The 15,326-nt window shown below is 46.9% G+C and overlaps 1 protein-coding gene across 7 annotated transcripts in view; it reads right to left on the bottom strand.

Moving 5' to 3' along the window:
• Positions 1 to 326: 326 nt before the first annotated feature.
• The window catches only part of ADCK1 (aarF domain containing kinase 1), a 120,170-nt gene continuing 105,170 nt past the window's right edge, over positions 327 to 15,326 (bottom strand). For 6 of the 7 annotated variants that reach the window (XM_090033805.1, XM_090033806.1, XM_090033804.1 and 3 more), the window contains 4 exons: positions 5,740 to 5,889; positions 5,243 to 5,440; positions 2,702 to 2,895; positions 327 to 1,346 (listed from right to left, as the gene is read on the bottom strand). In XM_090033805.1, the coding sequence (XP_089889931.1) occupies positions 1,175 to 1,346; positions 2,702 to 2,895; positions 5,243 to 5,440; positions 5,740 to 5,889 (714 nt within the window). In that variant the 3' untranslated portion in view covers positions 327 to 1,174. The remainder of the gene's footprint in view (positions 1,347 to 2,701; positions 2,896 to 5,242; positions 5,441 to 5,739; positions 5,890 to 15,326) is intronic. The other variant, XM_090033809.1, reaches the window with a different exon arrangement.

Here is a 15,326-nt window from a genome sequence, read left to right as displayed (position 1 = left end):
TCCCATGCTAAAGAAAGAAGTAGTCTCTGCATGGATGCGTGGGGCAGAAGCCATGAGTCACCCCGGCAGCATGGCACAGGCTCCATCATTCCCACGTGAGCATATCTGACTCAAAAGCAGCTGACCTTGGGATGAATTGAGTCTGCTAGACAGGGAAGGCCATGTATAAAATGGAACAGGCACAGGCATGGCATTGCATTCAGCTTGTAAGGGATTAACAGCCCAGAATGGCATCCTACTCATGGAAGCGAAGAACTAAAAATGATGTTGTGGTTCAAAGGGGGAGGGGCAAAAGGGGTGGGCCACAAAGCACTTCTCCCATGAAGTGTCTCCCATGTAACACCCTGCTTTATTTTCCTGTGCAACAGTACAGTACAGTATGCATACACCATCGGCAATGAGCTGTGAGCTAAGGGTTGGCATCCCCCAGCACATTCCCCTTGGGGTATTCAGGGAGGAACAAGTATCATTACCCCCATTTTCCAGGAAAATGAGGTAAGGAGCAGTTAAGAAACTTGCCCAAAATGACACACTCCACAGGAACAGACATCTGATTTTTTGGTTCCTAGACTCTTGCTCTCACAATTCAGGCCATTTCCTCTCCTAAAGCTGGGAATAAAACTCAAGAGTCCTGAGCTTCAGACCCCAACTCTAACCATGAGATCTTTTTCCTCTTAGAAAGGACATCTGTCTGGTTTCACAGCAATGAGATCGATTGCATTCTGTAACAACTCTCAAACTCCACAGCATTTTAAAAGGAATTATTTCCTCCCTCTGGAGCTCTGTGAAGTGTCCTGGAGAATTCAATGGCAGGGATGTAAATCTTAAACTCTCTAGGGTGGCTATTAAAAAGACCTTGAGAGAGGGTCTAATTTCTAATTTGGACCCATAGGACTTCCCTATAAAGGCTCACTCCCAGGCTTCCTGCCTTTCCCAATGGATCATACCACTGCTTCCCACATCTCAGACAGAATGCTGCAGTGCTGGCCCCCAAGCCCCTCCACGCTCCCACCTCTCTTACTGCTGGAGAGAAGTTGATGCTGTGACAGGAAAGGATGGCATGATCTGTTACAAGAAAAGAGCTCCTGGGAGTTACAGACAGACATGGTCAGGAAGGCAGGTGTGAAGGAAGAGATGAGGGGATAATCATCCTGGCTCCTCCCCAAAGTTCATGTCAGTACAGAGAATGGTGCATCCAGCTCAGAAGAGTGATGACCCAGTTACCCAGCTGGGATCCCTTCAGCCGCAGGTAGAGTTCATACAAGTTGATCTGCCACAGGCTCAGGGCTTCTGTAAAAGAGATCTGGGCTTTTCTGTAAAGGGAGTCAGTCCTGCTCCTCTGGTACCTGGCAAGAGAGACAAACAGCTGCTATCAACTGCACAAAACACATTCCCTGAGGTAGAGCTTTATAACCATGAGTCTTCGTCACTGGGTGTGCCAGCCATCAGCCAAGATCCCACCCTCAAAGCTTCACCCACAGGAGGGAATCTCAGTGGGCTGGGGGTTTCCTCCAGGCAAAAGCTTCCTGACCAGCCAGTAACTGTCCTTCCCCAGAAGGAGGGAGGGACAGGAAGTAGAGTATGAAAGAGACTGCCTCCTTTAGGAGACAGAGCCTGAGACTGGGAGCTAGGAATTCATGGATTCTCTTCCCACAGCCCATCCTGACCCCTTTGGATAGACATTTCCTTCTCTGGGCCTCATCTGAGTACTGGGTTCAAATGCACCCAGTAGGTGTTCTTTTTTCAATTAAGCTGTTTGATATTGAAGATAATCATATTGATTAAGTACCTTGTGACCATTCATTGTAATTAATATTTAGTATCCATCTCACAATTTAGGCTGGTGTAACCATTTCCCTAAAAAAAGCTAAATCTGATTGTTCCTTGCAGGGAATCACCATTACTATCTCTCTGCACTGCTACAGAGGCTATTGCCTGGGTTTCTCAAGGTGTTTCAGAACTGCTGGGGAAGTTGAGGTTCTGAGTAATTAAGTAATTTGCCCTTGATCATGAATAAGGTCAGGGGCAGAGCCAAGACAAGACTGTAGTAGTCCCGACTCCCCTGATCTAGTAAAAGACAGTTCTGTGCCCTGTTCTATAAATGCAAGATAAAAGGCAGAGAAGAGATGTGAAGAGATGGTGAAATAGGTAGGTGGGAGTGAGGTAACTACTATCAAGAAGCAAGCTAACATCCAAATCAGGGATGGAACGCATTTGTCCTGGCTGTCAGTTCATTACCACAAGCCTCAAGCCCCTTAACCATGAAGCTGAGGTGATCAGCTATGAACTTAGGTTTCTGTTTCCATTTTTGGGGCCTGGCAGTGACAACAATCACATCCAAGAATCCTCCACCCTGCTCTTCAAAGGGAAATGCAATCCCAGAGCAAATGTATAGCAAAAAAGTTGCCATGACTCCCTCTTCCTCCCAGCTCTGCCCAACTTCATTCCTGCTGAGGGAAAAGCCTTCCCTAGGGAGAGTCTGGTGGGAGGTGGCAGAGGAGGGTGTGACAAAACAAGAGGTGGGGAAATGAAATGGGGTAGGCCCAGAAAGAAAAAAAGCTGGGAATTTGAGAGAGGGAAGGTGAACAGGACAATTTTTTCAGTTCTAGAGTCATCTCAGCTGATGCTTTCATTGGACACAACTGGTGGAAGGGTGCCCAGTGGAAGTCAAGGCCCCAGGCATGCAGACACAGAGGCTCACCTGGAGATGGCTCTGATGCAGCAGCGAGACATGTTGAGGAAGGAGCTGGCACTGGCTCTCGTGTGTAAGGCTGACTCAATCCCCCTCAGCAAATCATTGGTCTTCAGCAGCAGCAGCATTTGGCGAGGGACATTGTTGAGGAGCTGGGTGATCTGAGGTAGGTAAGCAGCAGCATTGGTCCGAATTTCCACATCCTGTGCACAATTGGATCAGAGGAGTGCCCGGGAGAGAGGAGAGAGAGGTTAACAGAGCTTTGGAAGTCCATGCACTGCTGCTTCTGAGGGCAGGCAGTGAAATGCAGTAACAGGAGATCACCCCAGATTACTAAAAGCTAAAGAGCTCCTCATGGCAGAGGCCAGACTGTCCCATGCACATGAGGCAACGGCAATCTGGATGAGCAGAGAGGAACCAAATCTGCACTTATGAATCCCGATGGAGCCTGTCCTGACCTACTCTGCACCCATACTCACTTGCTACCTCCAACTACTTCTGAGCCCACAGCTGAGAACTGCTCTGGGGCCAGCCTGACCAGAGGTCCCAGCAGTACCCTTTCCTCACTCCTTTCCAGCATCATGGAGAAGACAGTCCACGGCTGGCACTCAAAACCAGCTCTTTTGTGTACTAGCATAATACTGGCCCTTTAAGGAGCTGAGCTGATAGGTAATGGTGATGAACTGTGAAGTCTCTTCTAAGCAGCTGCTGACAGACTAAAACAACTGGACTCTGAGCAGCCTTTCTGCCTTCTGTCCTCCCACCACTCCTTGGCAAACCAGACAAAGCACCCCCAAAGCCTCTCTCAAGCTGTCCTGAAAGCCCATGTTCATCTATCACTCTGTCCTATCACCTGCACCTTAGTGTGATCAGGAGACTTCTCCACATGCAGAAGGTTAGCCTTTCAGAGCACTTAGTACCATTGGAGGCATCTTCCTTCCTCCAGAGCATCCAGCAGCCTCTCCAATATACCACAGCTCCTACAGCCTTCAGCCTGAGCCTCACCAAGTAAAGTGAGGGAGTCCTGCAGTCACCAAGTAGGACTTAGTCCACTGCCACAGCTGGGTGCAATAGCAAGGGGCATAGTATATCTGGATAGAGGTATGTAGCAGGGTCTCTGTCCCTTGCCTGCCTTCTTTCTCCTGGCTCTTGCTAGAGCTGTTAGTGCCGCTCAACAGGAATCCCTGTGAATCTAGGACAGTGCAACGGATCATCGCACACACACAAGGCTGTTCCTGCATCCACCCATAGCAGCTGTGGTTTGAACCAGAAAATCCAGAAAAAGGTCACTGGAGCATTTGAAGGGTTCAGAACCCAGCAGGCTGCGTGCAGAATGCAGCTGAGGCAGCTTCTTGTGCAGGAAGAGGGCTAGTATTTGTGGAGGATGAGAAGGGACAGCTATAAAAACATTTCTCCAATTCAGAGGTGGTGACCAGAGCTGCCCACTTCTCTATGCTGGCCCTGAGGCCCATCTAGTGGGAACATGAGATTCTGCATCTGGGAACAGACCAAGGGTCCAAATAAGTCTGGTGTCCACTTCCACCAGATCGTACCAATAGTTCATGTCATCTCATAGTCTCTCTTCTGCTCCTCTGGTTATAACAATTTGAGAAAGCTGGGTTGACACCTTTAACTAACTAAAACTAACTCACTAGAAAAGATATATATATAGAGAGAGTGAGCGAGCAAGCACAGGCTTTCCTATCTAATCTGGTGCCTTATCTGCAACAGTGGCCAAAAGCAAGTTCTTAAAACCCTTCACTGCATGCCAGTGTTTAACAATGCCTCCTGAAGGAAACTCCTCCATGAACCTAACTTACATTCTGATACAAGGGACCCTTATCATTCTGTCATAACTCACATCACCGCAAAGGCTATACCACTTTCAATACATGCCTAATCCTTTTCACTCCATTCTTCTTGAACTTCTAGCTGTGTGTAAAGACTATTTGTCCACATGACATCATCTGTCATCTTAACTGGCATTTTATGCCAAGGACAAAGGTAGGAATACCAGACCATGCCGAAGGACATCTGACAGGTGCCAGTGGAGCTTTAGAGGGCCGCAATACTGGAATACCAGAGGCTGTTGCAATACAGGGTTTAAAAATAACCCCAGAGTTGTGTGCTTCATGGCACCTCTCTACAATGTTGCCTGGTTCTTTGCTGCTGCCTTTAAACTCTCCACTTCATTCCAAAACCTACATAAAGAAGTTGCCTTCCTGTTATACAGAAACTTGCTTTCTGATTTCCTAAGGGCATGTCTGACCCACCAGAGCAAACCTTAATTCCGACCTTGAAAATCCTGCACACAACAATGAATTTCTATCACATCATTTCATAACACACAATTCCAGCCCTTCATTTTAGATTCCTACCTACATTTTAGAAAGAGATATTGCAGAGGGATTCTAGGCCCCCTCAAATGCTATGTGCAGCCTTCACTATGGACCTGCTAGGGCACTCCCAACACAATTACCAATATCAATTATGCAGGTGATTTTCATGGAAAAAAGCACCAAAGGAATATGGAGCACAAATGGGACACACCTCATTAGCTGTGACTGGGGACCGATCAATACCCCGGCTGACTGAGGCCCAGGACCTGGCAGTGAGCATGCATGCGAAGAGTGGGTAGAGATCACCTGCCCCTAGGCGCCGGCTGTACTTCTGCACCTGCTTCATATCTGCCTTGATCAGGGACTGCCAGAGTCGACAATAGTCCAAGCGGAACTTCTCTGTCAGGACCTGGGAAGGGAGGGAGGGAGAGAGACATTCTCTAAAAGAAATTGATCCACAGCACAGTTGGGAAGGGGGAAAAAAATCTGTCCTGTCCAGCAGCTGCTTTGAGCCACCAAACTTGCTGTGCTGTGCCATGCTTGAAGCTGCCAGGAATACAATTCCATTAAAGCATGGTAGAAGTGAAAGCAGAAATGCACAAGGTGGGTCAACAAGCTGGGGTAGCCCTTTCATTCACCGAGGTGCTAAATGGCCAGATGAAAAAGGAGGCCCCAGGGCACTGCATGGCATCCACCTTGCTCACATACCTGATAGAGCCCATGGTCCAGGAGTATGATATGGGCCTTGCCAGTGACTGGACATTTCTTCACTAGCACATTGCCTGGGTGTGGGTCACAGTGTACAAAGCCATTCACAAAGATCATTTCGCTGTACAGCTTCCCCAGGTTGCGAGAGAGCTGAAAGGAGACAGAAGTGGGTCAATGGCTTAGGAAGACCCTGCTAATGACACCACCATCTAACAAATTGGGGGCAGGGAAAGTCAGGCCTCAGCATATCTGTTAGACTCTAAGCTTCAGGAAGGAGCAAGAGGCCAGCTTCTGGCACATATGCCAGTGAGGAGGAGTTGTTCCAGGCCTTTCACATACTCAAGAATCCACTACAAAGGAAGCACTTAGCAGGGTGCCTGCCAGCCTGAGGGCATTCAGAAACATGGTGGGAGTGTCCATTCCCCAGTCTATCAGAGAGATGACTGTTAGGGATGCCTGTTTTGGAGGGAATTGGAAGCACACATCAGGAGCATTCCCCTAGGCAGAAATAGAGATGTTAAGTAAGGACACATGGGAGAGATCTGGTGGAGCAGGCATGGGCAGCAGGGACTAGGGGCATCTCTTGGGCAGAGTTATGTATTCGGGGGTGGACACAAAGCACCCACCCAATGGGCAATGATGGAGGCACCTGTTTGGGGAAGAACGAGGATGCCCACCTGAGACACATATGGGGACTTGCATCTGTGCTGGGAGGGGAGGCCCATCAATCTGCTTTCTACCACGGGATTGTCCGTCTCCCTTCCTCCCTCACACTGCCCCTTCTTCTCCTTGCCTTGGCTCAATTCAGTCCTAATCTGATTTATGATGTCTGCAAAGATGAAGCGACACCGAGAGGCCATTTAAATCATCCTGTCACTGCCATGTCCCCTCATGCTGCTGCCTCCTTATCACTGTGCAATGTTATTAAAGTTAAAAGCTTCCTTAGAGTAAGTAAACAGCCTCAAGCCCAGCATGGCACTGTGGCAGGGGGACCAGGCATCCCCAGTGTATTGATTCTGCTACTCAACAGCATGCATGCACGTGTGCACGCACACACCCCTCCCTCATCCCCTCCCTCCACCAGAAAGTTACAGGGCCCCTGCAGAAGGATGCCGAAGAGGCGTCTGTGAGCCAATCATTATAAATAATCCTACCACTATCTCACTACAAACACAGAGTAACCATCAAACCAGAAGTCCTCACTGCAGCAAGTCCTCCTGGGGGGTGGAGGGGCATCTGCATAAGGACAACAGGAATAACAGTGCCAACCAGGAAGAGAAAGATCCCAAGCGCTCTGCAGGGACCATGCTGCCAACCACTGTTATGCCATCCTCTGGCATGGGAGGTGGCAGTGGTCTGGAAGCTGCACAGCATTACTCCACTAAGACAGGAAATGAAAGACTCCCATATTACAGGAAGGATCTGCCAGGAAGGATCTGCAGGAGGAGCAGACTGCTCCCCATGCTGAGATTTGCGTAGCTGGGATTGGAAGCAACTCCTTCCTTAACTCTGCAGAGAACTGTGGGAATGGCTACAAGGAGTCAGGAATAAACAGCTCCTCTAGTAGTACTGGGACCAGTACAGTCAGAAGGATACTGCCCTTGCTGAGCCACTCAGACCATATTCTGTAGCACAACACCCCTACCTACCACCATTCCAGCATGCTACTACCAGCACTGACTGTACCCTACTGAACCACCAACAGAGTTCACTGGAGCAAACAGGTGATCCTAAGTGGTCTCCCATCCAAGTACAGACCCAGATCCTGTGCTAGGTTAGCAGGCCAGCTGGATTGGACTCTAATTCCACCTCAGATCACAGCATCAGCCTTTCAACCAAAGACACTGAGCTGTCTATTGTGGCTTTGGTCCAAAGTGAGTGGAATTCCAATGCCTCAGCAAGAGATCTGGAGGCCTGGAACAGTGAAGGATTGCTTGCCAGTCAGGATCGAAGCACGCCAGCAGAGCAGGGAGAGGGGACAGAGCTGGTATAGCCATGGGTGTTAGGCGTCAGGATTAGGGTGCATCAGCACAGCAGGGTGTTAGGGTCCAGGCCTGCTATGGCGCGGTGCAATAGGTCAGGACTGAAGTGCTGCAATAGGCCCAAGCTCCACAGTTCAGAGTTTATGTGCACTGGCAGAGCTGCAATGGTCCAAGAGTGGTTTAACAGGGTGGTGGAGCATGGGTCAGGACTAAAGTTACTGGTAGAGCTGCATGAGATCCAAGGTTAGTATTCCAATCCAGGAGCACTGGTAGTACCACGAGGTCCAAGACTGGCTGATCAGGGGTACTATGGGTCAGAGATGGAGTACATTGGCAGAGTTAACTATGGTCCAGGAACAGAATCCACACTCAGGAACTCTTACAAGCCAGGAAGAAGGACAAAAGGCAGTTTTAAATGAAGAGGGCAGGAGCTGCAGCCTAGCAAAGGCTGCCCCCATGTAAACTTCCCTCTCAAACACAGAAGTCTTGCTCCCCCTCTTTCCCTGTGAATGCTGGGAGGACCTAGAACATGATAGGAGGAGGTACTGAGCTAGCAGCCTCCACTTGTGAGCTGGCTCAAAAACTGGGAGGTGCATCCTCTTCCTGTCGGTGCAGTATCCCTAGAGCCAGCTGGGATTCTGAACACATCAGGCTGATGGGGACCACTGGCAAAGACTGAAACACATTCATCAAGGTTAATCACAAGGCAAGGAGAATAAAAGAGGCACTATCTGTGTTCCATATGTGGAAAGGCAGCTTGTCAGGCAGGTAGCACACTACACAGTCCTCTCACTCCATTCTCCTGCTGAAAACCAAGAGCTCTCTCTGATGGGAGCATGAGTGTACAAGTCCCCAGCTGTGTGCGTGTGCGGCTGTTCGTGTCTGGACTAAAAAATCTAGCTGTTCTCTAAACATGTTAGTGAGGATGAGTGTGTGTGTTCATGCCTGGACTAAAAAATGTGGCTGTTTTCTAAAGACGTTAGTTACATGTTACATGCGAGTGGAGACAGAGGTTAATAGCTTTGCAAACATGCCAGCTACTAGTGATCAAGCCTAAAGATATGGATGTCATTATTTCAGGGACAGTGAGGTATATATTAACCCAATATAGCACCCTATTTTGAGTCACCCAAGGTACTGTCTATAGTGCAGCACCAACCTGGGGCACAGGGGTTAGTCTGTTAGTCTTCTTTATGCTGTGAGTGCATCTGCTCAATCCCTCAAATCATTCTCTAAAACAGTGCCCTAACACCAAGCACAGATACCCACTTTCAAAAGTGCAGCTTCTAAGCACTTAATGGGAGGTTAACAGTTGCCTGCTCTAGAAACAGTTAAGTCTTAGCATGCCATAGTGGCCACCTGGAATCTAAGCTCTGATGATTTGACAGCTGGGCTACACATCACTTCACTCTCTTCCTGCTTTGCACTCGCAAGTTGCACCTAGAGCTCAGAGCACACAACCACGTGTTTGGAGGCATTGCTGCAGGTACGCAATAAGGTGCACCTCTCCACAGCTTTGTAACAAGCAGCAGGAGGGAAAATACATGGTGTGTTTGAGTATAACTCTATCATATAGCATGTGATTTACTTGATCTATTGTACAAGATTTCCTGACCAATCACCAGGAAGCAACAAAGATCGAATTGTGAACAGTCATGGTCAATTCATGGAACAGAATTCTGAAAAAACCCTGCAGAAAAATCAATGGGAGGAAGCTGTGATCTCCCCGCAGATAACCCAATGCTGCTGACCCCCTTACAGAGAGGTCCAGTGTCCCATCACTGCCAATCTCTGTCTCTACCATATTTACACAGCAAATACCCAGGAATAAACAGAGACTCCCTGTGAAGAAATGCAAGCAGCAGACCTTGTAGAAATAGCACATAAAACCCAGCTACTCATGAGAGAGCACTCTCACTACACTTGAAGTATTCTGGCAAATGGTGAGCCTATAAAACACCCATCACAGGCGATGGTGGACAGCAACACTGACAGGACTGAAATGATTTATGGAAGCAAAGTCCAGTGTAAGCACAGAGGTATTTTCATCGTGACAGAAAGAGGTCAATGACCTTTTGCCTGGACAGCATTCAAAACCAGGAAAATCAGGGTCTCCAAGCAATGCTGTGACACAAATCATAAGGCAATGGCTGGCTATCCTTGGAATCCTGAATTCATTGCAGGGCACCTCATTAACAGAGAAGTGGAGGAAGTTCAGAGAACACCAAAAAAAAAAAAAATTAGGGGGCAGGAAGGATTTTCTTAGGAGAAAAGGTTACAAGAACTAAAGAGTCTAGCTTGGCTAAGGGATAGCAGAAGAGGTCTTGATAACTGCCTACAAATATCAGAAGGATGTCAAAACTATGGAGGGGGAAGAATTGCTGAGCTTTGCACAAGGAGTTAACTAGGTAGAATGGGATGTAAGTAAAGATGAGGCAATTTAGGATCAATATAAGGGGAAATTCATACAGTAGTCACCAAGAGAGCTGGGTCACAGAAACTGACATGGAGCTGGACTAACCTATATCCTAAATTACATAGGTTTGCCCTGTGTCTTGCAAGAGGAATTTATAGGGTGTGTTACTGAATAAAATTAATTCCGCTCATGAATTCACACTGCACTGGAACCTGATGGCAATAGCCATCAAGCAGTATTGTATCATCACCAACCAATGGAACTGACACTTCGCTGTCTCTACTGGAAATACGCCACTTTGTGGCCATATCATATCGGCAGCTCATACTTATTGTGTAATCAACTAATAGGTCAAGGAAATTGTAGGCAATTTTCAACTGATGAGCTCCCAGCCTATAGCTGAAATTCTTGTTGTTACTCCCCATGTGCTGCATATTAATATATTCCATCCCATTTCTATTAATCCACTCCTCAAGGTCATCCAGTTTATTCTATATGATGTTCTGATTCTTTTCTACATTGACAGTACTTCCCAACTTTGTCACACCAACAAATTTCATTTGCACACTCCCACCTCTTGTGCCAGGGTCCTTAATGAATTCTACTAACAACTTCCATCCATCCTGACAGTTTGTATTTCAGCACAACCCACTGTCATCTCAGCTTTAGCCAGTTCATTACTCACCTTGCAATTATTCTACCAATCACCATCTTTTCCAACTGAACAAACAAGTGCCTGTGTGTCATTATATAAAATGCTTTACTGAAGCCTAGAGAGATGGAACCTATTGCATTGCCTTTGGGTAGAAAAATCAAAGAAACATATGAGGTTAATCTCCCTACGATCTCTCTTTGGTCAACTCATGTTATATATGCAGCACCTTCATATGCAACTCTATAACAACAAACTTCTGGCAACTGCCCAGTAGCCACATGCAACTCAACAACAAATCAGCACGTCCAGCAGAGCCATCAGGAGAAAGCAACCCTATAATACATACAGCCCATCTGGAAAGAGTAACCCTAAAATGGCCTGCCATTATGCACAACTGACTTTCATAAGAACCGTGTTGATAACAAGCAGCGTATGCAAACCACAGCTTAGGCACAATCCAAAATAACATGGCCATTTGCATAGCTGTGCTGTCCCTATATACCTGTACAGTAACACAGTGCCAAATGATATACAAGAAGCATCATCAAGATTTAATAACTGCATTGCTGATCCACCCCCAATCTTCAGAAACAACTGAAGGTTGATGTGAATGATCCTTCTGGCTGCATCCCTCCACCCTCACTTGATTAAGTCTGGTCTTGGTATGAACCATGTGATGTGTTCATTGGTCAGCCAAACTCACTGGAGACTCCCAGATGAGGCTGCCTGATATGGCGGTATTCATTGCTTTCTCTCCTCCATTTGTTCCTGTCTCTTTAGATCAGGAGCAGATACTAGCTGCTGGCCTTAATTTGGCTGTAATATTTGCCAATTATTTTAAGAGACGGCGACACTAACTTCTATTGATCTCATTAAAAGTAAAGGTCGTTGTGCAGCTCATTTCTCAGGGCTCGATATTGCCTCCTCGGGCCAAAAGAATGGCATCGATTTTGGAACCTTAATCGAAGGTTAATTGGATTTGAGAGTATGTTGGGGCTTTTGTTTTCTTTTTTGTTGTGGTTGCCATTGTCATGGTTTTGTATTTTTAAACTGGCTTTTACAGAGACCCAGTTACACTGACATAAAACTAGCAAAGGGGGCTGGAGACTGAAGGCCCTGATCTGAAGCCAGTGCTTTCTGCTCTGTAATGGTGTCTCTCAGCCATGATTTGGGACCCTCATAGGCAAAGAGCTGCAGGTTTGAAACTTTGCCCTTCAACAGTGAGTGATCAGAATCAAGCCACACAAATCTGTAGTGCATAATTGCCATTACAGTGTCATAGTGGGATGAGGTTTGGGTAACAGTACACTTAAGAATGGCACTCAGGACTCCTGGGCTTTATTCCCAGCTTTGTTCCTTACTCAATGTGAGGCCTTGGCAAGCTATTTTCTTGCTCTGCGCCTCAGTTTCCCCACCAGTAAAACAGAATGATGCTGGCTGATCTCCCTAGAGAACTGTGAGACCACACTCTTGAGTGTTTGAAACATGCTTTGAGATCCTCAGATGAAGGGAGCCAGAGAAGAACAAAGAGATGCTATTTATTTATTTCATTCCATTTTTGTTGCAATTTGACACTTGAAATAAAACTGGGCCTCGTTTTCCCCTGGCTTTGTATGCAATCACATTCTCTTGCATTTAAGGTGAAGCAGCACTCTGAAAATCTTTAGCAACTAATTGATGCTGATGCCCGAGACTGACTTAATCTGAATACACCTCAGCTCTGTTTTAACCTTTTGCTGAGTCACCTGTCCAAAGCCAGTTCTGCCACTAGCACCTGTGCTTACTGGTTCCTTGCTAATTTTCACTACATTTTACACGGGAAAAAATTAAGGGTAAACTCCAAAGAAATGGCTTGCCAAGCTAACTAGTGAGGTATAAGGAGCCAGAGCAGCTGATCTCAGGAACACTGATCTTCCCCATGCTCAATTTCTGTAAACACTTGGTTGCAGAAAGGCTAAGAGACATCAGCCTGACAGAAACATGCCCTCGCTGAGGCATTAGGCAGTCAGCAGCAGTTCTTCTCTATTGCTCTCTGGTAGAAGCTACAACCATTGAGGTGCTGAATGCCTAGACTCGGTTTGGCCTTAGGATTTTATCTTAATGGTCTCAAGGGAGGATGGTAGGTCTTGGGCAGTCTGCACTCCTCCTACTTTTGCCTAGGCATACATGTTGAAGGTCTTGGTGATCACACCTCTTATGCATACACCATAAGCCAGAGGATCAATGTTGCCTGCTACAAGCTGTATAAGCACAAATACTTAGAAATACAGGTTTTAGCTCCACTACCCAAAAAGTGAAAAAACAGCTCAAGCCCCATGCTCCCTGGAATCTCACTTGAGCTTAAATGAGACACAACCCTTGGCTGGCTCTCTGCAGAGGGGTAAATCCCAGCCCCAAAGCATAATTCAGATCATGAGTCTTTCAGCAGTCAGAAGAGTGCTAAGCCATAGACAGAACAAAGAGAAAGCACAGTCCCTGCTCCAAAGAGCTTACCAGTGTATTACAGATATGATTTGATACGTAAAAGTAGCAAACCTCAGAGAAAAGATTAGAATGGAGAAGTTCAAAAGTTATGGTGTTAGTCATGTAAAGGGCACAGAGATGAACCCATAACCCAGTGGGCGTGTCTACACATGCCAATTTAAGGCACAATAGCCATTTTTAAGGTGCATTAAGGGCACAGGTCTACACATACACACCCTTTATACACCTTAAAAATGTCAATTTTAGGCTAACTTCACCTAAATTTGATACCTGCATAGATCAGGTATCAAATTTACCAGCATACAGCAGGTATCAAATTTATGTGCGATTAGTTAAGGTGACTTAACCCATGTGTAGATGTCTTAAGGCATCTTAACACTGTCTATGTCAACTGAGCAGGCTGAAGCTGAGCCTGTGGGGTCCTACGCTGCCACCAGGCACTACCAAGACAAAGAAGTGGCAGGTGCTGTCCTCCAAGGTACAGATGCTGGAGCTGAAGTGGCGGTTCCAGCAGCAGCAGTACCTGTCAATGTGCCGACCAACTTGAGACTAAATTGGCAGAGGAAGCAGGAGCCACGAGGACTCCTGGCATAGCACATGCAAAAGGCACAAAAGGCAGTGTGAGCTCCTGGGGGCTCTGCGCAGCTCAGCTTGGGCAGGCTAGATACAATGCAGGAGGGGATCGGGGTGGATCAGGCAGACCAAGGAGAGAACCTAGCCACCACCCACATTGCACCCAGCCTCCCCGGGCTGAGCCACTCAGAGCCCCCTATCACTTCTTCGTCTTGGTGACTCCCAGTGGCAATGCGAGGCCCTGCAGGCTTGGCTCCAGCCCGCTCAGTCGACATAGATAGCATTGAGGTGCCTTAAGGCATCTACACATGGGTTAAGGTGCTAATCGTGCCTAAAGTTGATTAGCCTAAAATGGAGAGGGGGTTAGAGCTATGGCGGGGGCCCGTTTGATCACTTCTAGGGAGGGACTAGAGGCTCTTGCTCCCTTGGCCAGCGCTAGGCTGCACCATCTTGCTACGCTGCAGCAGGCTGTGGGGAGCTGTCCAGGAGGCTGACCAGGGCAGACTGCAAAGGAGTTTCCCAATGAGCCACATAAAGGCACCTTAAGGCAAGCACATGTAGACACATGCCTAAATCGCCTTAATATGCCTTAGGCTAAGACACAGTAAATTCAGGTGCACGTGAATTCACATGTAGACATGCCCAGTGTAATTTACATGCAATGGTACATCAATGTAAATTAAACCTGGACCAGGAATGGACAAATGTGCAGCCATCCTTGAGCAGCTTCATGTACTAGGCAGCTATTGTGGTGCCTTGCCACTAGGCTGCTTTCAGTAAAAGTTTACTCTGGGATGGAAGTGGACAGATACCCCCTATACCAGTTCAATTTACCAGTGGGGTTTTACCCCTGATTCTTTTAAGGGAAATTCTACAAGATTAGGAAAAGTTACCCCAGTGTAGAGGTTTGCATCCTCTGTCCAACTCTCTTTTTTTTTTTTTTTTTTTATCATTGTCATGCCAATTACATTGATGTAAATTTGCCATATATCTAGAAACACAGGTACTCATCTTAGCCACCTTCAGAGTTTTCTTCTATTGTTTTATTAATATACAGTGCTTTGTAAACTTACTGAACTATCTGTGACACCTGTACAGGGTGTCACAGGTGAAGAGAGACATGTGGTACATGGTCTCATTTCTGCTTGTAGGCTGGATGGCTTATGTAATTAATTGACACAGTACAAACTACAAGCCACAGCTATCTCAATGGAATCTGCAATTGGGCTTTTGAGCTGTGCTAGCTAGTTATTTCCATTATAGCACACACTGTGAGCTTCCTGCCCATTTAAAACATCCATCGTTCACACAATCTGCTGACCAAGAGGTCTCCAGGGAGATGGAGACAGAACTTCCACTAGGATAAACAGGGTGGGTCCAAATGAAAGATTTCACATAAGGATAGTTGTATTTAGGGGGGCATCTCTTTAATTGTGGGGGTCTATAAAATAACTTGCTTTAAACATTTCGGTTCTCC

Source organism: Crocodylus siamensis, chromosome 2, assembly GCF_052110815.1.
Source record: "Crocodylus siamensis isolate JL-2025a chromosome 2, ASM5211081v1, whole genome shotgun sequence".
NCBI lineage: Eukaryota > Metazoa > Chordata > Crocodylia > Crocodylidae > Crocodylus > Crocodylus siamensis.
The sequence above is the reverse complement of the archived record's forward strand: the minus strand, read 5'-3'. Positions and strand labels throughout refer to the sequence as shown.